The 25,775-nt window shown below is 42.2% G+C and overlaps 1 protein-coding gene across 1 annotated transcript; it reads left to right on the plus strand.

The window, feature by feature from the left end:
- Positions 1-2,222: 2,222 nt before the first annotated feature.
- Positions 2,223-24,738, plus strand: F10 (coagulation factor X). The gene is made up of 8 exons (XM_083168704.1): positions 2,223-2,593; positions 8,539-8,699; positions 10,273-10,297; positions 12,166-12,279; positions 13,996-14,127; positions 17,033-17,286; positions 18,757-18,874; positions 23,207-24,738. The coding sequence occupies exons 1-8, from the start codon at positions 2,518-2,520 to the stop codon at positions 23,755-23,757; spliced, it is 1,431 nt and encodes a 476-aa protein (XP_083024830.1). The 5' UTR covers positions 2,223-2,517; the 3' UTR covers positions 23,758-24,738.
- The last annotated feature ends 1,037 nt before the right edge of the window (positions 24,739-25,775 follow it).

Raw genomic sequence — 25,775 nt, forward strand, 5'->3', positions numbered from 1 at the left:
GACGCTGATGATTCAATGTAAATGTATCTGTCTCTCATTCCTTGTTTCCCCAAAAATGTAACAGTGGAATGTGGGCTAGGTGAAATGAGGGAGATTGCTAGACAAATGAGGGATAGAGGGAGATTGCTGCTATTTCAGGGAGTCTCCTGCAGAATGCAGGAGGGTAGGCAACTATGATCTAGTTACGCCACTGCATGCAGCTAATCTTGGAAAGAGCAGCTTTGGTATTTCGCAATGACAAAACTTTCTATCTGTAAATAAAAATCAATTTATGAAATTAAACATTGAGGTTGGCTCATGCGCAGTGACATTAAACTCCTATGTTATTTAAACAATGCTTAATGGGGTCACCACTTAAGGTCAGTCTTAAATTACAGTATGTGATCATGAGGAACAGGTGATCAAATCTTGGAGAATATATATCAAAACTTTAGGGGTGAACACATGCGGCGATTACAGCCCTATTTCTAGGTGATTTGACTAGATTGCTTAGAAATGAACAAGGGATTGCTCTGTGTGTATGTCCCCCAGCGACGGCGATGCGCGTTCCCAAGCGTTGCTATCACCTGACTAGTTTTTATACTGCATGCAGTATACATCTAGTAGTAACCAGTGTTCTCTCTATTGCGAACACCGGCCATGACAGATCGCTCAGCACACAGCGCTAGTGTGTCTGGTTGGTGATTTCCTCTCTCCACTTTTATCTCTCTCCAAGATTTTAGAAATCTCCCCACCAAAAGCAGCATTGACTTAGGGTACAAAATGTTGTCTATCTTTAGTTAAACACATTTTTATATCTGAGTATCTGATGTCCATAATGATTTGTGGTGATAGACATGCTCTTTGGGCAGAGTGTGACACACACCCTCAATGTTGGGGCAGCACCCCCTCTTTATGTAGTGCATCCTACTGTAATAGTTTTGATTAAATTTTTTAAAAGTAGGCGAGTATGTAGTAATATGGCCAATATATTAAGTAATCAGTGGCATAGCTTGGTTTGGGGCGCCCCCCCCCCCCCCCCGCCGTTAATGGGCCCGCCCCCCCCCCCCCCCCCCCTCGCCACAGGCTTACCTGTCTGCGAGTCCCGGCTCCCCTCCTGGTTTCAATTCATTCTTTGCAGACGGACCATGATAAAATGGCCGCCCCAATACAGCAGACAGTTTCAGAGAACAGTCTGCTTTATGGGGCGGCCATTTTATCGTGGTCCGTCTCCATAGAGTTGATTGAAGCCAGTAGGGGAGCCGGGACGCGCAGACAGGTAAGCCTGCGGGGGATGGGGGGCGGGGGCATTACTATAGCACCGAAGCCCCCCGGCGCCCCCACATGCACAGCGCCCCCGCGACTGCGGTGCTATAGTTACGCCACTGTAAGTAATATTAATTTAGATTTGGCCAGCCATGCAAACATTGAGGTATTCCTACCTATCTGAGGGCTGCTGAGCTTCTCCACTGTGCATGCCTGATCCTGATGTGGTGTAATATTGGAGAATCATTCAAAGCTGTGAGGGGTTGGGATCATTGGGTTCACCACAGGAAGGTCGACACACTCAAAAGGTCAACATGGCTTTAGTTCGACAGGGTCATTAGGTCGACATTGAAAGGTCGAGAATCAAAGGTCCACGTGGGTTTTTCCACTTTTATTTATCCCGAATGTCAACACAGTCGGCATGGACACCGTATCAGTGTACCGCGGCCCCCTCGTATGGCTTGCTGATCAATTTGTAATAACAGAAATGTTAACAAATCATAAATGCGATTAGAATCTCTACGTGAACTAAGGAAATATATCTATCAAGACCCGCAATTGTTCTTCTGCAGGGGTGAATTTATGGGTCGGCCACCCTAGGCACATATTTAGCTGCCCCTGACCATCACATCACTTCCCTCTTCATTTTGGGCTCAATGCAGATGCCGCAACACCCCCTAGCAGCCGCAACCTCAACCCACTAACACCTCCAGGACCTCAATTTTCTGCAATTATACTACTCCTATCAGTTGCAGAATAAATATAAAAGCAATAAGTCATAATAACATAAAAAAGGAATCACCTGGCCTCAATAGCCTGGTGTGCCGCCCCCAGCAAGTGCCGCCCCTAGGCATGTGCCACATGTGGCTAGTGGGAAATCCACCACTGCTTATCTGTACAGCAGCCTTTCCAAGTGTCAGTACACAATGTGTACTCTGTCCTTCTCATATGTAAACAGAGCACACAGGAGGTATTAGAAATCAGAGGCACATATTGTATAACAGGCACAAACACAGAGCATTTACAAAGTCCAGTACCCACACAGCCATGTCTGTGTTAGTGGAACTCCTTTCTTCCTGGTCATGTATTTTGCTAAAGAACCACACTGATGAGATGTAGCTATAGCTAAGGGACTGCACAGGTTTCTTTCCAGTGTTTTGTTCTCTGGGCAGGAATTTCCTAATTTCCCTTGCAAGCTGGAGCTTGAACTCTTGACTCTTTTTGTCTCATTAGCCGCCCAAAGGGGAATAAGAACATTTTATTCCGTAACATATGATCATGGCTGGAATGCTGTACCTGGTACTTCTTATATCTCTACCTGTCGCGCTCCTGCAGCGGGCAGATGATGGTAAGAATTGTGCTGCTTATGTGTGTGTATGTGATAGTGCACTGGACAGCTATGGAGCAGTGTGATGCACGGAAAAGAGACGGGGTGGGGGTGACACTGATCAGAGATCTGGAGAACAATTTGCAGTGTGTTGCTGCTGCATGGACAGCAGTGTATCGGGCATAAAACAAAAACAGCCTCCTGTAGAGAGTTTCACTAAAAGAGAAGGGAAATCTGAATTGTTGTGTATTATTGTGTAGTGCATAATGACTATGTGTATGGTCAGTTGTCTAGTAAAACAAGAAGCTGTTTGTGGTTACATATGACTCTCAACAAGTTAATAATGAGATTGCACTCTATATATGATTATAATACTACAGTGTAAATTATTATGAATATATTTGTATGGGAATAAATGGGTTAATTTTACTATTATACATTTTTTTCTATATACAATGGTTTGCTAGGTACAACCTTTAAAGAGTGTTTCTAGTAGCGTCACTGGGGTTTATTTACTAAGATGGGAGTTATATTGCAGATGAGATATTGCCCATAGCAACCATTCAGAATTTCCGTCTTATTTATTTAGCACTTTCTAGCAGATAATAGATAGAATCTGATTGAGTGCCCATAGCAACATCCCATCTTCAATAGAACTCCCATCTTAATAATTAATCCCCCCCTATCTGCAGAGCGCTGGGTGGATGCAAAAATCATCAGTCTAATCAATGTATGGGGCTTCTCACAGCGCTGAGGTCATGGGTTTATATCCCACCACGGCCCTATCTGTGCGGAGTTTGTAAATTCTCCCTGTGCTTGTGTGGGTTTCCTCCGGGTAATCCGGTTTCCTCCCACAATCCAAAAATATACTGGTAGGCTAATTGTCTCCCAACTAAATTAACCCCAGAATGTCTGTGTGTGCGTGTACATGTGGTAGGGAATATAGATTGTAAGCTCCACTGGGGCAGGGACTGATGTGAATGTTCAAATATTATCAGTAAAGCGCTGCGGAATATGTGTGCGCTATATAAGAAACTGTTAATAAATAAATAAATAAATAAATCAATTGTGACACATCATTAAGGGCTGGATAAAGGCTGTCAGCCAAGATGTAAAATGCTGCAGGATTGTTCTAGATACCTTCTATTAGCCATGTTATCTAGCAAGCATTCATACAGAGGATACAGGTTAGATATACAGTATATTTGTACAATAGAACCGCCATAGTGGGCATTTCCTTTAAAAATATAAATTAATTAAATTTATTTTTTTCAAAAGGGATGTTAACAATGTCATAGTTGCCTCCCCTCCTGCATTCTGCAGGAGACTCCCTGAAATAACAGCAATCTCCTTCTCTCCCTCATTAGTCTAGCAATCTCCCTCATTTCACCTAGCCCACATTACACTGTTACATTTTTGGGGAAAAAAGGAATGAGAGACAGATACATTTACAATGAATCCTCAGCACCATTTCCCGGCACTTTAGCAAGTATAGTAGTTCTTACTAACTGCTTTGGGAATCATCTACATTTGATTATAAGTAATTTTACAAGATTCATCTCATATGTAGCAGTACACACCCACGCTTCTAGGTGCCACATTCACAATCTCTCCATATATGGAGTTAGATCAAAAACCATGTGTTAATGGCGCTCGCTTTTGTAGGAAAGCCCTTCATTCCAAATTCCCAAAAATTTAAACCTTATTGGGGGCATCTACTGCAAACTGCAGAAACATTGAAAATACAGTAATATTACAGGATAATTCCATATAATCCCAAAAAATGTCATGTGGACTAAATGAAATGTGAATTTCACCCAAATTGAAGCCTATGAAGTTAATTAGGGAGGGAGGGGCAGTAACCACTACTCTGTATGCTTTTTAACGGGATGCAGTTAATATCCCGGCGGTCGGGATCCCGGCGTTCAGAATACCGACGTTCAGAATCCCGACGCCGGAATCCCGACCGCCGAAATACCGACATATTCTCCCTCCGTGGGTGTCCACGACACCCCTGGAGGGAGAATAAATTAGTGTGCCGAGCGTAGCGAGGCACCGGGCCCGCTGCGTGGCGAGCGCAGCGAGCCTGCAAGGGGGGGCGATCCACGTCCCCCCCTTGTCGGCATTTCGGCTGTCGGGATTCCGGCGTCGGGATTCTGAACGCCGGGATCCCGACCGCCGGGATTCAGTACTGAATCCTTTTTAACAGTCTGAGTGATATGATAAGAACTGCATAAACCCTAATGTCATTGGCGATCCAGGTGGATGTGTCAAATGGCACATCCATTATGAATGCAATATAACTTATTGTCTGTTAGTCTTGGGTGAGTTCTCCCAAACTGCCTATGGAGAAAACATACAGAACCTTCAGATTTAACCCTTTGAGCATACCTCCCAACTTTATGGCAGCCAGAGTTGGGACACTGGCACGCGCGTCAAAAATGTGGGGCATGGCTTGTACTTGCCACGCTTCCAAGAGGCCAGGTACTAGCGACCTGCAAGTATCCGCGATGGAGAAATCTTTGTACAGTACATATTTCTAGATCATTTAACAATTGATATACTATTTCTGGACAGTTTCACGTATATGATATACAAATTCTTTTAGCAGTCCAATGTACTACAACCTATGTTTGCTTTCTGTCTCAAAATAATGGCAATACAATATTTAAAGAGCTTCTCAAACAAAGATGTGTTGCTGTATTTAATATGGGTGGGTGCCGTGTATACTGACACTGGCTGGCTGCACATGTGCTTAGGAACGGCCTCTCCCCTATCCTGTGCTAGTTTGGTCTTCGTTTTTGTGACTTTCATTCCTATTGGACAGATGTCTTTTCCTATGACTGAGTCACTCCCCATCAAATGAGCATAATTTTTGAAAATGTTCTACAGTAGAATCTCTCTTTTCAATTTAAATTTGGCATAATAGATACTGCCATGGGTGTAAAGAAACCCCCCAAAGCTTAAGCAGCTACGTATACCATTTGATGTAATAGACAGTAGTTACATGCCCTCTAATGTAAGCAAGGGGAGCAGTCGTCGCCCCCCCCCCCCCAAAAAAAAACAACAACAATTGTTATTGTGTTTTTGAAGCACTGATCCTTAAACATTGCTGTTTTATTGTGTTCCTCTTGTGTTGAGAAAGTAAAATGCATTCCTGTAGTGTGTGTGTGTGTGTGTGTGTATATATATATATATATATAGATATATATATATATATATATATATATATCTATATATATAGATATATATATATCTATATATATATCTATATATATATATATATATATATATATATGCAAAAATGGGGGGTTATCGGAGTGTGCTAATCAGGGTACCAACTAGCCAATTTCCACATTTAGTCCATTCCACTGATGCGTTTATCAGTAATCTTAAAAACACACACAGTTCTTCCGTCCACTTTTCAAACAAGAAGATGACTCCAAGTCAGACAATAGTCACAAGAGACTTCGTCAGGGGTATGGCAAAACAGTTGTTGACCTCACACCAAGATTGAGTGTGGGTGAGTGTCTTCACACAATTAGTAAAAATCTAAGTGATTCAAGGACTAGGATTTGGGTTTTAGATTGTTTAGCAGTCGGTATGGGTGATCTTAGAAGCTCTATAAAGCATGGTGATAATAGTGGTTTGTTCATCCCACTTGAACCGTCTAATATAAGATCCACTCGGATACAAATATCTTCAATCCGAAGCGGAGCAATTCCAGTGAATAAAACTTTTGTAGGCTTGAGAACTGCTAACAGATAAATACTGTGGAGTGTTTCCCCAGTCCAAGTATCCAATCTCCTCTGTTAGCAGACAGTCTGCAACTCGCTCGCAAACGGAGCCTGCACATGCGCAGAAAAGCTTATGCACATGCGCAAATCCAAAACATCGCTCAAGGGGGAGCAAACTAATTAGAATAACCTCCAATATCTTTAATATAGTAATGCATATCATATAAAAAAAATATTTGAAAGAATATCACATGAAAAAATTACAAAGAATTACGCACACGCTGCATCATGAATTGCATTGCAGGAGATCTACAGAAGGAAATTTGTAGAGGGAAACTGAATTCCAAACGCTCTTATTTGATCGAAAAACAGTCCCACAAAAAAACAGTCACAAAAACAGTGCAGTCCCAGGTTCTCAGTGAGCCCTCTAGGGGATATGGTACCCAACCTATATATCCACTGGAAAAAAAAAGGAGATCGAATAACAAAAACAATAATGAGCACTAAATTAACATAAAACATGTTATGTGTGCGGTTAGTACAATCAAATGTGCATCAAACAAATAAAACTGGATACTTTCCTTCTATGTATCCAAAGAAGAGAGAGTTCTTCATTCTTTTTTTTTTTTTTAGGTAGGTGGTTCTCAATGTAAATTAAAAAACACAATGTGTAATACAGTTTATAATAAAATTATTAAAAAAAGGTCTCTATTATTTTTTTGTCTATCTGTGAAGAAGAGGGTGTACCCCACTTACACAAAGGTTATAAATAAAACATTTTTTTATACTGTGATTTTCCTTCACCCAGGATGTATTTCAGAAAAGCTTACCCTCACTCACATGAACATTGAATTAAATGCACAAAAAGGTTTCTTTTAGGTCCCCTCAAGTGTCACAGAAAGGATAGCATACCCCACTCATTATTAGACAGGATGTTACACTCCCATAAAGGTATCTTTATTCTTGAAGCACCAGGAAATAGATATTCTCAAAGCACGTGATGTGTCTCTATTTCAAATCTCTTTTTCTGGCACGTGAATAAGGCCACAAATTGGCATACCCACACTCCCATCCAAAGGAAAGAGGAAAACGCCTCCAAAGGTATCTTTTATCTTTAAAGCCCGTGAAGGTCTCACAATGAGAAGCGTACCACACTCACGATGTAGAAACTGGATATATACACATCAAGGTATCTTTAAATCCGACTTAGTGGTCATTTGCTGCTTAGCGAGCCCATAACGGTCATTCGCTGCTTAGCGAGCCCATAAACTGCTTAGCATGCGTACACCTCTCCTCGCATGCGGCCGAAGGGGAGAGATTTCATTCGATGGTCACCGACCATCGAATGATTTATCTCCCCTTCGGAAATAAAAGTCAGTCTAAACTGACTTTTATTTCCATCATAGTGCGCCGAAGACGGGGCGGTGCTGACTTTGTGTGACGTCCGCTGCTCGCTCCGTGCAGGAACGCCATACCTGCGTACTCAGGGGAATGCCTAGCGTTTTCATGGGGATGCACATAAAATGCTGGCCATACCCCTGGCCGCTCCCCTCCCTGCCCTACCAATGCGAACCCTCAGCGAGTGTAAAACATAGGGGGTTTGCGCATGCACATACACCCCCCCCCATCAGAACGGGGCCAAATGTGGCCCCTTCTGGACCATTACTTGACAATAATAAGAATGAAAATTAAAAATTAGAATAAAGATGTGGTGAAGTAAATTATGGAATAGGTAAAAGGACATTTTGAAGTTTCATTAAGATAGATATATTGTAAAGATAAAAACGAAGTAATGGAGCAGGAAAGTTGCTGCCATCCATAGTATTCAAATCTTTTTTTTTTCATATGTACTAAAGAAAGACAATATTACAATTTCTTATAATTACATGTGGCACAATCCTCATAAATGTCCTCCATTGTGTAGACAAATGACTTGCCTTAACTTAGAGTAACATTTATATACGCTTTTTAATTTTGTGTGTACTTAATCATAGAATAATACAATTGAGGAATGAAACCCATCTGTAAATGTAGAAGATAAAGCCTATCACGTGTATTCATCAAATGAATCCAGTACAATAAATAGGCTAACACAGCCCTTGGCGATGTGACACTGTACCAGGTCACCATGTGCTGTATCTGACATTAGCTATACAGTGCACTGGTTTCACCAGAACAGTGATAATAACATTGTTTCTGATTTACTTCATTCCCCCCCCCCCCCACAAGTGTTTGTGACTGAAGACAAGGCGCACAGCATTTTACAGAGATGGAGGCGTGCAAACTCACCTTTTGAAGAATTCAAGAAAGGGAACCTTGAAAGAGAGTGTGTTGAGGAACACTGCAGCCACGAGGAGGCTCGGGAAGTATTTGAGGATGATGAAAAAACTGTAAGCATCACTTTTATAAATGTACATAAACAAACATTCTACACCGATGGTAATCGCGAGTTGTGCCACGTGCAGTACGACTCAGGCGCATGCACAAAACTGCCCAGATATCGGCAAAGCATCCACCTCTGTCTGAATGAGGGCCAAAATGTGGGCAGGCGACATTGGCTTCAAATTAGTACCTCTATTTATTCTCTCCCATACCCCTTGATTAGACTTTTCATTTGAGTACCCCCTCCTCTCAATTTGAAATATCCACAGTACTTAGTGGAGTGGAAGTGAGTGGTATGCATATCCTTATGCGTGTCCTTATAAGAACAAGTAGCGGAGGACAGTGTGTCAGGAATTGTGTCCCTCTGTGTCTGGCCAATGGCTGTGTACTGTATCCGGGGTTTCCTCTAATGCCTGTAGGATTAAAGCTGCTGCTTCCTCCACCCATATAATCGTGGGGTAGATGATCGCTGCTGTCTGAGGGTAGTGCGGGTAGCTCCCAGGGGATTGCTGGTCCGGAAAAAGCACAAAGAGACATTGATATCGCTACAGACGGAACCAGAAGTGATGCAAAGAGGTTCGTCTCCATGGCAATGGGAGACTTCTTCCGCCATTACCAATATTATTTTCAAGTACCTCCAACCAGTCTGCAGTGTACCACCAGGTTGAGAAATGATGGTCTATGGTATCTAAGCAATATTTTTTATTGGCCCCCAAACTATAGACCAGATTTGTCAAGCTTCAAAAAGTGATAAAATAGAGAATGATAAACAACCAGCCAATCGGCTCCTACCTGTCATGTTAAAGGCTGGGTTAAAAAAAATGTCAGGTAGGAGCTGGTTGTTTATCACTCTCCACTTTAGCACTTTTTGAAGCTTGATACATCTGGCCAATTGTCTGTAATTGTTCCGTTAGCAACTTCTGCAGTTTATAATTAAGATGGAACTCTACACAATCTCTATCAGCTCATCTCCCCAAAACTAGTAGAACTGCAGTGGATTGTTACAGCCTGCAGGCATCTCTCCCAATCCATAGAGTGCATACTAGGCACTGGCTGGGGTAAATGGCTTCAAACTCAATGGGGGGGGGGGGGATCCAGGCAAGGCTGCCCCACACACTGGGTCCATCTCCAAGATTGCTATTGTGCAATAGAGCATTTTTTGTGGGTGGCTATTATGCTTATGTTAAACATATAATTATAGGTATTTTTCAAAATTCAGAGTCCTTTTTTGGTAATTACCAAATATCCTGCTTGCAGATAAAACCTTACCAGTGTTTTAAGTCAGACGTGACCTTTCTGACTTGAGGCAATATATCATTTTTAACTATCTGTTATTACATTTTAACATTTTTAAGAATGTTCATCTGTTGTAGCTATATGTGGAGGTAACTGTAACAAATATACATATAAAAATATTTGAGGTGACTGGTAACTTTCTTAAGAAAAATTGCAGAATTATATTTAGTTATAGTAAATCTGTATTGTATTATGTATGAATGTCTTTATAAAGCTGTAAAAAACACACATATACAGTATATAAACTTTTTTAACTGTTTTATTTTATAATTGTTTCTTTGACAGAGCGAATTCTGGAACAAATATGTTGGTAAGACAATAATGTAATATTTAAATTTTGTACTGAAAATATATATTTGAGAAAGGACACTTTTCCGCTGAATACACACTATAAGATTATCTGTCCACTCTTTCTGTTTGGAGCGAATATCTGATACAGCATTATCCAAAATGCTCAGAATTTGAATAATGGATTATTCCGTACATTGTAAAATTTTTATAAACAGTATGAATATGGTATATTTAGGCATCTTGCATTTATGTTGTATAAACATATCAAACACATGAAATACACACACATATATTTTATTTGCATAAAACAAGGTTTTAAAACATGAAGCAAAGTTTGTATTCTATCTCAGGCACTGAATTTGAATGCAAAGCAATCATGCTCTTGCACATATTTAGTGCCAGTTACATATCATGTCCTCAGTAGTGCTAGTTACAGATGTACACAGTAGATTTTTAGCAAAAAAATAGATAAATAGAAGTACATTTTGGAAACTATGGTTTTCAGAATAGTTTGGATAATGGATATTTGGATAAGGGATACTCTTATATTAATTCAGCTTTGACAGGGGTACATATATTTATATTTTATATTTCAAACATTACTGAGCAATCCTAAATCCAATGTGCATTTCGCCGGTATACCGGCTTCTTCAGGGCAAAAGCCCTGAAGAAGCTGGTGTACCTGCGAAATGCGGATTGGCGCGTGATTTGGGATTGCTCAGTAATGTTTGAAATATAAAATATAAATATATGTACCCCTGTCATGGCCGTATCAATATACGACTGCACCACACGTCCCTAACAGCACTCAGCTGAGAAGCCGCATGCTGAAGTAAGGGAGAGTGGAGTCAGCTTGTCCAGGCTGCACAAGGCTGAATAGATGCTGGAGGCAGTGTAAAACAGCACGCTGTCTAAAAAGGCACGATCATACATGCTTGACCTTTTGATTTTCAAAACACAAAGAATAAATATATGTACTTTTGCTACGCCCACATTAACATAAAACAGCATCACATGTCATTAACCAGCACAAGGCAGTGACACCACATGATATAGGGGAGAGTGAATAGCGTGTCCAGGCTACACAAGGTGGAATATAGATGCCGGTGCTAGTGTGACATAGCTCGCTGTCTATAAAGGCACCATAAGACACATTTGACCTCAATGCATACAATATAAGGGACTTAGAAACTAAACGGAAACATTCACATGGAATATATGACATAGAATAAACATGGGACATAAATAAAGAATGCGACAAAGAATAAATGAGTATATGACATGCCTTATAAGTATATAAAAACAGCGTTGGAGTATAAAAATACAACTAATAAAGTTAACTAATAAGGAACCATACAATAGGTCCTAACTTTCATATGGACACCAATAGAAATGCTGGGCATGGTGGAAGTGCTGCATAAGAACCCAATATAAGGGACAATATAATCCAACCACTGTATAGCGCAGCACCAACGGGAGAAATAACTTTTTAGCGACTCAATTACATATAAAGTCTTATCTAGGTTTGACTCCGTGCCAAGTAACTATATATACAATAACAAACTGGAATATATATAACATACATAAAAGAATTACAAAATACAGTATGACGGACATACTGTAGAGAGAAACTCTCCAATCAAGGATTAATATGAGATAATTAGCATCATAATACAGGCGAATGACTCCTGGGGTCTACCTATAAAATAGCACAGCAATTGGAGGGAGGGGGGCATTCGGATGGGGTCTTGGGAACAAACCAGAATCAGGGCCTTACTGCTGCCCAATTTGCCACAAGTATACATATATGTGCCATTTATCATTCTGTTAATGTTATACTTGGTGTACTATTACATCCGTATTAATGTATGATTTGTGTGTTTGCAGATGGTGACCAGTGTACACCTAATCCTTGTCAGAATGCTGGCTCATGCAAGGACGGGATTGGTGAATACACGTGTCTCTGTGGTGCTGGCTATGAAGGCAAAAAATGTGAATCACGTGAGTAATTGATTACTATAAGTGCTGCATATTATTATTTTTAAGTCTTATGGAGGTCACTGTAACTCTCTTTTCTTTATGTGGAGGTCACTGTGATGATGTCTGTGTCATATGGTGGCTACTGTGATGTGATCTGTACTAAATGTTGTCACTGATTATCTCTGTATCATATGGCGGCCACTGTGATGCTCTCTATCATATGGCGGCACTGCAGTGCTCTGTATTATGTGATGGCCACAAACTTTTTCTTATTATTACTCCACTATTAAGTGGTTGAAGGTAGGCTAGCTATGATCTCCATGGAGATAACAACAATGACACAGACCACACCCTATATTTAGATCACACTCACACATCACTAGTCACACTTCATGCAGAAGCACACAATAGGCCAGTGTTTTTCAACCACTGTGCCGTGGCTCACTAGTGTGCCTTGAGCTGTTCTCAATTGTGCCCCCAGATCTATAGATGCCCAAACCAGTTTACAGCCACCTTTTATTGGTCTCTTCTTTTCTTGTAAAGGGCCAATTAATTTTATTTTTGTTACCTGTGGTGACCATTGTGATTGGTTTTTTATATGGGGGCCAATAGGTTTTTTTTTTTTTTTCCTGTGGGGGCCAATGTGTTTTGCCCTGTAGGGATCTCCTTGTGTGCCTTATTTAGTGTGCTGCAGGGAAAAAAGGTTGAAAATCACTGCAATAGGCCCTCATACATTTCTGCTACTGGCCCAGCTGCACATTAATCTAGTATTGACCAGTGGCGTAACTATAGAGGGTGCAGGGGATGCAATTGCTATGGGGCCCGGGGCCCCAGCAGGCTATCCCCTGCACCCCCTTGGATCTTCTTCTTTTCACCAGTTTTCTTTTTAATGTTGCCGCGCTGCCTTATTGCACACAATTCAGAGGGGATGGGCAGCAGTGGAGCACAGAGATAGCATTACCTCCTGGCTCCGTCCAGGGAGTAGTGGAGCCCGGCGCTGCCAGAGAAGTAGTGGAGCCCGGCGGCACCCGGCAGCAGTGGAGCACAGAGCCAGGTAGCATTACCTCCTGGCTCCTTCCAGGGAGAAGTGGAGCCCGGCGCCGCCAGAGAAGTAGTGGAGCCCGGCGCCGCCAGAGAAGTAGTGGAGCCTGGCGGCACCCGGGCAGCAGCGCCGCACGGGACTCGGGAGTAGTAAGGTCAGGATGGCATGGCACTGCTCATGGACCTGTGCGTGGAGCTGGCGCCGCCCGGGGAGCATTAAAGGCCACGCCTTCAAGGGAGCAGTAAATCCTGGCACCGCCGCCGCCCAGGAACTTGGAAAGCAGTAAAGCATGCCTCACCTCAGAGTCACGGAGGGGAGCAGGGGACCGCGGTGCTGGGCAGCCGTACAGCCCAGCACAGAAGAGCAGCTGGTGAGTGAGTGCATTCGCAGATCTGCCACTGCCAGGGGGAATCCAGTCAAACTTTTTCAAACTCTCTCTCTCTACCTGACAACCTGTCTCTCCCTGACACTCTCACACTCTTAATCCTTTCTTCCTTTCTCCTGCTCACACTCCTCCCTTTCTCTTTTTCTACTCTCTGTTTCCCGGCACCCTTTATCTCTCACTCTGCCCCCCCCCATGAGTGGCAGTGACAATCGAGGGGGGGGGGGGGGGGGGCTTTCAGGATTTTGCTATGGGGCCCAGGAAGTTGTAGTTACGCCTCTGGTATTGACTACACTAATATGTTGTTTTCCAGCTATACGGAAAATGTGCAGCCTGAACAATGGTGGCTGTGACCAGTACTGTAAGGCGGCAGAGAGGGAGGTGATTTGTTCTTGTGCCCCTGACTACCAACTAGGAGATGATTTGAAATCCTGCATTGCAACTGGTAAGAAAGGACAATCATATTCACATGTGATAGAGGTATAGAGATAAGTCTTCCACCTTTCCTGTCTATTAAATGTAATCCACTAATATAATATCTACAGTGGTAACAACATGTCCTATATATCTATTAACCTTTTCTGCTTATGATGTCACTGTATGGGCCTGATTCAGACCAGCTCGCCAGGTAGCGTATGTTTGATGAGTGTATGTAGTGAGCGGGTAAGCGCCGCCTCGACAAATGCCCGCCTCCCTGCCGCCAGGGCCATCCGCATCCCCTCGGTAACATGCGAGGGGATGTATCTGAGAACACATCACCTCGCATATGGATGAAGGGGGGCAGAAATTATTTGATGGATGATCACCAACCATTTATTTATTTCACTCCCCTTAAGAAAAAAAAGTCGGTGAAGAATGACTTTTATTTCAGCCGAATATGGGGCGGGCACTGATGTCATGTGACATCAGCCGCCTGCCCCGGGCATGCCCCAGGCATGCATCAGCCCTGCTCCGGCCTGGTGTACACCCCTGCACATGTGCAGACCCCATGTAATTCAGCCCCTTCTGACTGGGTCTAAATTAGGCCCTTTGTCCTAAATAAAGATTATTTTCTTGTGCTTGATAAGACAAATACTAATATATTCTCCTATGTTTGCTAGAAGCAGAAGCAGGATTTATGCGATCAGTGAATGTGATCTGTGCTGCTCAGTTTCTTTACCCACATGTAGTGCGATCTGACTAGATCTTGCCTACAGTTGCGGATTATTAGATAGACTGCCTAGATAGACAGTTAGTAGGTCTACCCCAAAAGGTCGACATGCAATAGGTCTACAGGGTCCAAAGGTCGACAAGGTCAAATGTCAACATGAAAAAGGTAGACACATGAAATGGTAGACATGAGTTTTTGTTTTTTGTTAATGTCGCCAACTTTTGACATAAACCCCCAATTATTGGCGGGGCTAAAGTCCAAAATTCAAATAAGGAAACCACATCCACTGCCAGTGAATCCCTTCCAGTGGTGTTTGCCAGTGGTTTGGGTGGCAGTTGCTGTTTCTCCACTATCTGAATTTTGAAGTGCACTGCAGCCCACCTCTGGAGCCACCACTGGTCCCTAGCCATTCTTTATTTTCTTTCTAGAATAGGACCATCTCCTCAGTGTTTTCTCAAGCCAGCACTCAGAAAGTCAAAAAGTCAACAGGGTTAAAAGTCGAAATGAAAAAGGTAGACATGAATTTTTCACATATTTTTTTACATTATGTTGGCGTCTGTCAAAATGGACCCCCCAATTATTGTAACATTTCGCTCCTGTGCTTGGGGCATGGTGACTCCCTTCGCTTAGCACACTTTACCTTTCAAATTGTTGCCCAAGTAGATGTCAAAGTATGAAAAAGTCCCCCAAAAATGTGAAAAACACATGCTGACCATTCACCACGTCGAACTTTTCATCTCAACTTTTCAACCATGTCGACCTATTGCATGTCAATATTTTGGTGTTGAGTTGACCTATTCACAGTCTATCTAGACACTGTGGATCTATCAACCAGAACCAGCTCTTAGGTAATCAATAGCCTATCAGTGAATGAACCTCAAGATTTTCCCTTATACAATTGTTGAAGAGCGAAGGTTGCCCATTTTGAGAACAAACTTGTCCTGCGATCAGGTCAAAATGAGGCCCCTTGTTACCAGGCTGCAATGTGGCGACACAAATTACTTGAATAGTATTACCAGTTATTTATATAGCGCATCGATTTAAAGACAATATTTGGTCATTCGCATCATTCCCTGTCCCAGTGGAGGTTACAGTCTATATTCCGTAACATATGCACACACAGTGATACTCGGGTCTATGTTCAGCCTCTCATTAAGCTGCTGTGGCAAATTAGAAGCCGACAGTATAACCACCTTTACTTTTCAATAATCCATCCTGACATGATGGGGAAATTTTCTAAGAAGGCCGATCGGTGTACGATTTGGCCAGAGATACAGCTAATTTACAAAGCTGCCATATTCTACGGATTCGTATTTTCCAATGGCGAAGTCATTTGTATTTGGCTGCCCCTGACTATCAACAATTTACTGGCAGCCAAATACATATGACCCGCCAGCATCGGTCAGATCCATGTAATTCTTCTTTGTGTAAAAAATGAGCAATCCCCCAGGGGAGCTCCGCATCTGATGAAGCTACATAGAAGCCCATATTATGAATTTAACATGGGTTTCTATGGTGGGAACCGGCAATTTAGGCTGGCGCTCGTGGTCAGCCTGAGTTGCTGTGAGAAGGTATGGTATGCTGGCCTCACAGTTGGGATTCTGGTAGACAGTACGACGACATCTGAACCATGACTGTAAAATGCCAACAGTCGGGATTCTGACTGACAGGGGCCATTCTTCCTTGTGGGGGTCCATAACCATTTAGAATAGAACCTGTGACGAGCGTACCAAGCCTGCAAGAGGCTTCTTGCGCTCGCACCTTTATCGGAGTACCATCAGTTGTTATTCCGATGTCTGTACACTGTCTGGTGGAATCCTGACTGTTGGGTCCAATATATGCTGATCTGCATACATTCACAATTGCATCTATTATAGAAAGCCTCTCCCTTCCCTGTTCAGGTGCAGGTAAGTCTACATACTGTAGGCTTATTTGGTGCATCTGTTCTCTGGGCATGTTCACATCAATTTAATTTACTATGCTACTTCATGTTGTTAATAATATTACGATTTTAAATTTTGCAAAGGTTTTCATATTTTGATTTCAAAGCGTATGTGCATTAGACTTAATGCTGAGGTTTAGGTTTCACAAATAGGAATTAGGTTGGATATTTCCATTATTTGCATGACTGTTATTATTGTGATTTGAAAGATTCATTTTGCATAACCAATACATTGTAAATGTTGATTGTCTGATGCAGGGAAATATCCCTGTGGGAAGCGAGTTGGGTTCAAATCCAAGAGATCAATACCCGATGAAGTGGAAAATCCAACCAATGGTTCCCAGAAAATAAATATTACTGCAAATACTACTAATACTGCAGCACCGAATAACACTGACCAAGCAGAACGTGTGTATCCGGAACCTTCTGACAACAAACCTGATAATGAATATAACCCTGATGCAAGAGTTGTCGGGGGACAGGACTGCAAACATGGTGAATGTCCATGGCAGGTAAATATAACAATTTATTACTTTAATTATGTCAAACAGACATAAAAATACAGTATACAAGGGTGGTTCAATATAAAAAGGTAGCAAGACCTCTCACGTGTGTAATGTTCTCAATTTCATTCTAATTTCTCACCAGGCCAGATCTGGTAGACCACTGACTCCCCTTGTGGCCATTACACTGCACATGATATCAGTCATACTATGCCAACATTAGTTGTAAGGTGAAGGGGCTGGTGGAAACATGGTCAAGCATTGAGATGCTTAATTTTCTGAATCTAAAGTGCACAACAGCAGCTGACGTTCATCGCCAACTTGTGTAGGCGGGCGGTGACAGCACCATGTCGCAGAAACAGGTTTGGGTCTTGGCCGGAGAATGTGAAGGAAATGAGCTTTCAAGAAGTTTTCTTCAGCAGCATGAAGATACTATTCCCTCTATTCCCAGCAGGTTTTAATCAGTCATATCAGAGAATTATTCCAGCATCTACAGTCAGCCCAAAGCCAATTTATAGTGGGTGCTCTGTCATTGTTGTTATTGGTTCTGGAAAAGTCGAGGCAAACAGTTCTTCAGGAAGCCCATAATTGGAAAACATTAGGCCATTTAGGGTTCCTTGTACTCTAAAGACCCTGTCACACTCACTGTGATGGCCAGCAGTTCCGGAGATACTAGGAACATTGTGTTTTCTTGTGAGACCTGTGCAAAGAACAAGTAACAGTGGGTCAGCATTTGAACAACTTAAAATGCAACCTATTTTCATCATGACAGATTTAGTAAAATGGCACTTTACTCTTTATCTGGTCTTCCCTTTGCCCAAGTTCTGGCCAGGTTGCTCACAAAACACATTTCATGGAATTCCAACCAATATTGCGTCTGAAAAAGGCGCTCGGTTTGTTGGCCCATTTCTGGAAGGTGTTCTGCTCTTTGCCTGGAGTTTGTTAAGCTTTTCCTCCGTGTATCACCCGTAGACTGGCAAAGTGAATGTGTTACAGTCTGGAGTAATGCCTGAGGTGTTAGGTATCTAATTTCCATCAAAACTGGAAGCACATTTAATATTTAATCTGGGACATCCCCCCCCCCCTCCCCTTTATTGCTTACATACAGTAGATACCAACCTGAAAGTATGGTTTGTGACAATATTCAACTAGACACCATAGATATGTGGAAGACTGTAGCTCATTTCAAGACTGTTTGATGAAAATTCCATATATACTTTACTTATCAGTGTGCTTAACAATTGTAGGTGACAGAGTCTGGCTGCATGCTCAGAACAAGAAGCCTTCTGTCAGATTTGGGCAGAAATACATTGGTCTTCTCAAGTTTATTTTTAAATGGTGTAGTCCTGAGAGCTTTCAATTAACCTGACAACTTCTCTCTGGAATCCAGAGTTCCAATTGTCCTCCACTTAAGCCAGTGTTCTACTGTAATAAGTTATCAGTAATACTAAATGTTGCCTTTTCTATAAATCCCCATAGGCTGTCTTACTGAGTGAAGAAAATGTGCCTTTCTGTGGAGGAACAATCCTGTCCAAACAATTTATCCTCACTGCAGCACACTGCATGAATCAGACCAAATACTTTAAAGTTGTTGTAGGTAAGTAGTTCTGTCACCAGATATATGTATTCCACCATCCAACGTGATCAGTGACTGCATCAGTGTCCCTCGCATTTACATTGTATGTTGAAAACTAACCCAGGCTGCACAGCATAATCTTTTTAAACCTTTATTCTATGTTAGAAAAAGGGAACGTACTTTGAACTAGTGGAAACAGCAGTATATACCTCACAGCATACTAATGCTGGCATCCTATTAGCCCATATCATTTATTTTGCTGAAAAAACTTGCTGCTATCAGGAATTTAGCCCAATGGGCTATCCTATTACAGACCTTTTTTTTTTAAACACATAAGTTCCTGAACCCATGTGTTATCAAGGTCCTGAAGGGCTGTGTATCAGGGATTATGCTGCACATGCATGAAGCATGTGAAGGAATAATACCCAGTAAGTGCCAGCAGTAGGGGATCAGGATTCCGCAAATAGGATAGCCCCCTGTAGAACCTATTAGCACAGTTAAATTACCATTGCTAATAGGATATTTATTTATTATTTATTACCAGTTTCTTATATAGCGCATATATATTCCGCAGCGCTTTACAGAGAATATTTGAACATGCATATCAGTCCCTGCCCCAGTGGAGCTTACGATCTATATTCCCTACCACATATACACGCACACACAGACATTCTAGGCGTACATTTTGTTGGGAGCCAATTGACCCAAGAGCATATTTTTGGATTATGGGAGGAAACCGAAGAACCAGAGGAAACCCACACAAGTACGGGGAGAATATACAAACTCCGCACAGTTAGAGCCATAGGATATCCCCCTTACGCTTTCTTTTATTGGAAGGGGTTGTCACCCATTAGCTACTTTTACTTCCTATATGACTTTATCTATCTGGATTACATTTGTGGGTACTTGTGTATTATAGCGGCGCCCCCAATGTTGGTCGTACGATGTTTTTATCGCATCGCATGCCATACACCTGATGGCATGCGATGCAACGCAATTTTTGCCCCCTATATGATGAAAAATTGTATAAGCACCCTAAAGGCTGCTTTTAAGCACCCAAATGGGTGCTTACAATGTTAAATGCACCCCCACGCCACCCCCCCACTATAAACGTGAACCCGAAGCGTGGTGAGCGGACACCTTTACAGGTATCCGCGTCCCCTCGCGGGCTTCACAGGTATCCGCGTTCCCTCACGGGGCTTCGCTGCGCTCGCCACGCTTCGGGCTCGGTGGCTCGCTGCGCTCGTCACACTTTATATTCTCAATTCCACGCCGACGTGGATAGTGGGGGTATGAAAAGATTATAGGACGCGTAACGCCGCCCCTCGCGGGCTCGCTGCGCTCGCCACGCTTCGGGTTCACGTTTATAGTGGGGGGGTGGCGTGGGGGTGCATTTAACATTGTAATCACCCATTAGGGTGCTTATACAATTTTTAATCGCATCGCATTGTATGCCATATACAATGTCATACAATTTTAAAATTGTACTACATCGTGCGATATCGCATCACATGCCTTTTGGTACCCATTTGTGTTTTTACTAAAGCATTTACACCATCAGAACATTGTTTTACTAACCTTTCCTTGGTGGCAAGATATCTTTAACAGCATGCAATTGAATCAACATCCTTAAGCTTCTGTGACCTGTGACCCCTGCATTCAGGTAATTGTTGCCCAGCCAGAGTAAAATCCCGCTCTGTGCAAGCCTGCAAATTGCTTATCCGGGCTGACGAATAGCTTGCGAAAATGACATAGATCGGCAATTAGCAGCAAATTTATGCGCAAGATTCTCACCATCAAATGAGTCTGTGCGTAGCCCAGGACTTACACAACAGGTGTGATAGATACAGGCTGGCCGAGGCCAGAGCTGATGTTACATGAGTTCCCTTCAAACGCCTAGGCACACCTGCATTTTCCTTAACACTCCAGAATGTTCTGAATGTTCTCTCCCTGTGCGGGTGCGCATTCACACCTGCACCAGCGCCCACCCCCACAAATTAGGTGGGTTTCCCACAGGTGCATGACCATGCCCCATTCGGGTAACCACGCCCCCTCTGGCCCCTGTATTTTACTGGGACCCGGACAACCTGTCTGCGCCCCTTGATTCTATGTTACTATGAATTTTTTCGGGGGTATAGGCTGATTTCCCTATTTTCACCTGCATTTTCATTTGTAAACACATCACTGTTCTCTCGGTTTAGAGATTTTTGATACAATGTATCAAAAAAAAATTACTGTCCACCAATAGTTGTCGACCTTTTAACTGTAGACCTAGGCACTAGATCTAATATACCATAACCGACAATAGGTGAAACGGTTGGCAGAGTCAAAAGGTTGACAGTGACTAAGGTCGACCAGTTGAAAAGGAAGACGTGAAAATGGTTGACAAAAGGTAGGCACGTGGTTCTAAATTATATTTGGGGTTATGCACTGGGGAGGGTTAGCATTATCATTGTTGACCATGTTAATGCCAACCTTTTGACCAATTAACTGATGACCTTTTGACCCTATTAACCTTTTGACAATGTTGACCATTGGTTGTTGACCAAGTGGTGTTGATCTGGTAATCCATACCAAGAAAGATCCCAGTAATGCTAGGTCCTGTGTAAATCTGTCAACATCAGCTGAGTTTTTTTGCATTGTTTTATTATTGACAAAAATGCTTCTTAGAGGTGCTTCTTAGGGGTGCAGGGGGGATCACAGAGCACATATATACATGCATTTTATGTTGCATGTAATATATGTGCTGGATCGATCCCCTGGGGATTGCCATCGCTGATTGAATTGCGGCACCCAGCAATCAGCATAAACCAGTGCAGTGTTAAGGCCGCCACCCAGATTCCTATTGTCCAGGGGGTGGGCTTAACACTGGAATAGCTCATGCTGATTCCCTGGTAGCACTTTCAATCCCCGGTGGGTCAATCCAGCATATATATTACATCAATAATACTGTAACATGCATGCATATTTGTGCTCTGTGATTCCCCCCTGAACTCCTTGGTTTACACTGCAGCCGCCTCTGGTCTTAGTTATGACAGGTAGGAGCTGATTGGGCTGGTTGTTATCCCTCTCAATGTTATCACTTTTTGAAGCTTGATACATCTGACCGTTAGTCACACAGAATACAATTGTTGCATATAAAATTAATCAGCACAGTCTCCTTGTGCACTCAACAAAAAAAAGTTGCACAAAATGTGGAGGCTCACTCTCCCTAGGCAGACAATAGTTTTGCACTATATGGTGCATCTGTAAAAAATAGGTTAGTTTTGCACTATATGGTGCATCTGTAAAATATAGGTTCAGGAACTCTCTAGGAAGGAGAAGTGTGGGTGGAGCTTTTGTGAGGGTGGGGCTTCAAATAGTGTGTATAGATTTTTTTTTGTAAATGTCAACATTTAATTTATAATTTTTGATAAGGAACAATAATCTATCTAGAAAACTGGTGTTCCTTAAATTAAAATCGAAACCTTGATAAATTCTTCATCGTAATCTTTATTGAGATGGCATTGTAGGACATGACATGGCAGACTGTAAGAATGGCAGAGGGGGATAGAGGAGGACTCGCAAACGGGGGCACAGGAGGACTGGCAGAGGGGGATAATGGAGGACTGGCAGAGGGGGCACAAGAGGACTGGCAGAGGGGTGTACAAGGGGACTAGTAGAGGGGGGTACACTGGGGAACTGGAAGAGGGGTAAATTCATACAAATGATAAAAAAAGTCTGCCTGATAAATTGTGTTATGGTGACTTGAGTGACTATTTGCAGGTTACTCACATTTTGTTCTGCCAGCCTCTGTGTCAATTACTTGAGGCTGGCTGCTTGAGCATACAAGCCAGGGTAGGGTCTCTCTCTATGGGAAAACAGCGGATGGGTCATTTGTAAGGAGGAGATCCACCTGAACGATTGACACTTGTGGGTGGGCAGAAGTGGGACTGTGGCCATCTTCTGGCATTTAGCTGGCTGCTCAAGGTCCTGAGAAGCTTGTGTCAGGACCCTGAGCAGCCTGACAGATTCCGCAAAATGACCACTATCGGCTGCTTTCTGCATCGCAGCGCCAGTGTATAGAAAGGGAACACGGACCATTTACTAAGCATTACTAGAGGTTCCGGAATGCGGTTCCTGATGATGTCATTTTTCATCTGAACTTCAGGAAAGGCGTTCCGGACTGTTCAGGCTGAAAATTAGCCCTGTGTGTAAGCAATATTAGGGAGAGCATATATAATCCAATTTAAAAAAATAAACTAGCATGGTAAGCAACTTTTTGTTAACTGTCTAATCTCTCTAGCAAATGATTCATCAACTTTTCTATGCTTATAGGGCCAATAACTTTACTAATCTTGTATATATTTTCAGGAGAGTTGAATACACTAAAGAAGGACGGCACTGAATCAACACACAAGGTGGAAAGGATCATTGTACATCCTAAATTTGTTAAGCTAACCTATGATTTTGATATTGCCGTAATAAAGCTGAAAGAAGCTATAAACTTCACTGATAACATAATTCCGGCATGTCTTCCTGACCCTGATTTTGCGGAGCAGGTCCTAATGAAAGGCAACGACCCAGCACTGGTAAGCGGCTTTGGCCGAATTCATGAACGAGGAGTTCAAGCCACAAAGCTGCAGAAGCTCCAGGTCCCCTACATTAGTAGACAGACCTGCAAGGAATCCAGTAAAGCTACAATCACTGAAAACATGTTCTGTGCTGGCTTTGACGTGGAACTGAAAGACGCCTGTCAGGGAGACAGTGGAGGCCCACATGTCACCGAATATAAAGATGTCTTTTTCGTAACTGGAATTGTTAGCTGGGGAGAAGGTTGTGCACAAAAAGGCAAATACGGTGTTTACACAAAAGTATCCAACTTGCATAAATGGTTGAAAGGGGTATTGAAAAAAAACCAATAAATCCAGGAGATGTCGCCTACCATGTTGAGGCTGAGATTTATTTACATGCTATACCTATATACTCCACTAAACTAACACTTTAAGCAAAGGTAATTGCTCAACAAAGGCTACGTGGAGGTACAAACTATATAAAGGCTTACAATGGAGTCAAAGGAAAATATGATTGTGCACAGTATAACTGTGAAAGGGGTATGGGTCATAGGGTTGACACAACTAAGGTTGACATTCATTGGGTTGACCACTGAAGGTCGACATGGACTTAGGTTGACACCAGAAAAGGTCGACATGGGCTTAGGTGGACAGGGTCAGGTCAACACAAGCATTAGGTCGATAGTCAAAAGGTTGAGATGTTTTTTTCACGGTTCTTATCTAGAATGTCAACACAGTGGACATGGACACCATATCAGTGCACCATGGCTCGCTGCTCTCGCCATGCTTTGGGCACACTTTTATTCTCCCCCCACATCCTAGTGGATGAAATATCGCCTGATGGCACATGTCGGCTAAAAAAATTAAAAGAAAAGAAAAATCCATGTCGATCTTTTGAATGTCGACCTTGTCCATGTCGATCTTTTCAGGCATCAACCTAAGCCCATTTCGGGGTTCAGTGGTCGACACAATGCATGTTGACCTTAGGTGTGTTGACAGAACGACCATATACCCTGTGAAAGTATCAGCACAACTCGTTTGTCGTCTATTTAGCAGTTGACACGATATAAAATTATTGAGTGATAATTTGTGCATATTGTTCACACGTGTGATTATTATCACACCTCTGAATTAAACTGATTTAGTAACTACTGGCTATTTCATCAGTTGGCAGCAGTTAGCTCTTTAGCAGTGCTTGTAATCACGTTTAACTAAGCTTTCTTTTCTCATTAATAATGATGTCTGCTTTACTTCGTTTATAAGAAGAAAACATTCATGTCACATACTAATAGTGGCATATGTAAAGCATCAATAAAATGAACTTAATAAACACTCTCAAGTGCATTATTGTAATATGAAAGTATCCTGCTAGATTGATACTGTGACAAGTATCACATAAACTTGATGAAATTCCAAATGAAAATGGTTTATTTCTACACAGGTTTCACAGACAGGCAGAATTTCAGCAGTTCACAAGCAAATTAAAGGACATGCCACATGTCACAACAAGTCTTTTACAAACAGGGTGTGAGTTCCTTCAGAGACCAGTAAGTTCCAGGACCCCTAACACTAACCACTTTCAGGCCTATCACCTGGGCAGTTTGTCCAGCATCAGGAGCCTTGTCTCTGAAAGCATTTTAATACCAACTGACTACAATCAGGCTTGCTTTAGACTTCACCACACCTAATACCTGGCGTGGATTGAATGCAACCATGTCCTGCTGTTCTATATACATCAAAAAAACACTAAATAATTGAGTGTTGATCTATAATCAGTCCAAGATGCAGCTGTTTCTAATGGTATACCCTACCCTTAAATAGAATAGATAACCAAGAAAAAACAATGAAACTGTGCTTATTGGATTGTAAAAAAAAAAGAAAAGAAAGAATTTCTATACTTTAATTATTCATAAGACAATACAATTACTATTGGCCAGTGTAATAAAATTATATATCAATATAAAATCAGAAGAATTACTCAATCACACGTTTCTCCACCTATATATAATCTGCATCTTCCGCGCCTTCTGAGGAAGCCCCAGATTATGTATAGTAACATAGTAACATGTGGGGCAGATGTAGGCAGATGCATAACGGAGGCGACTCTACACAATTTTTGGCCAGAATAACGCCCAATATCCAGAGAGGACATCCTTGAAGGGGTTGTATCTTCAGAAAAAAACTCAAGGAAGATTAAAAGGACACTGATCCTGACTCCCCACAAAAAGTAGAGCTCCATTAAACTCAGGGGAATAAGCATCACCTGCTTATTATGCTTTACTAACAATACACACTAACGTTTAATATATGCAAATATTGATAGTCTTCTGCTATTTACTAACAGCTTTGAAAAGCACTGCTGGCACAGT

This window comes from Crinia signifera, chromosome 2 (genome assembly GCF_055691185.1).
Source record: "Crinia signifera chromosome 2, ASM5569118v1, whole genome shotgun sequence".
In the NCBI taxonomy this organism is placed as follows: Eukaryota; Metazoa; Chordata; class Amphibia; order Anura; family Myobatrachidae; genus Crinia; species Crinia signifera.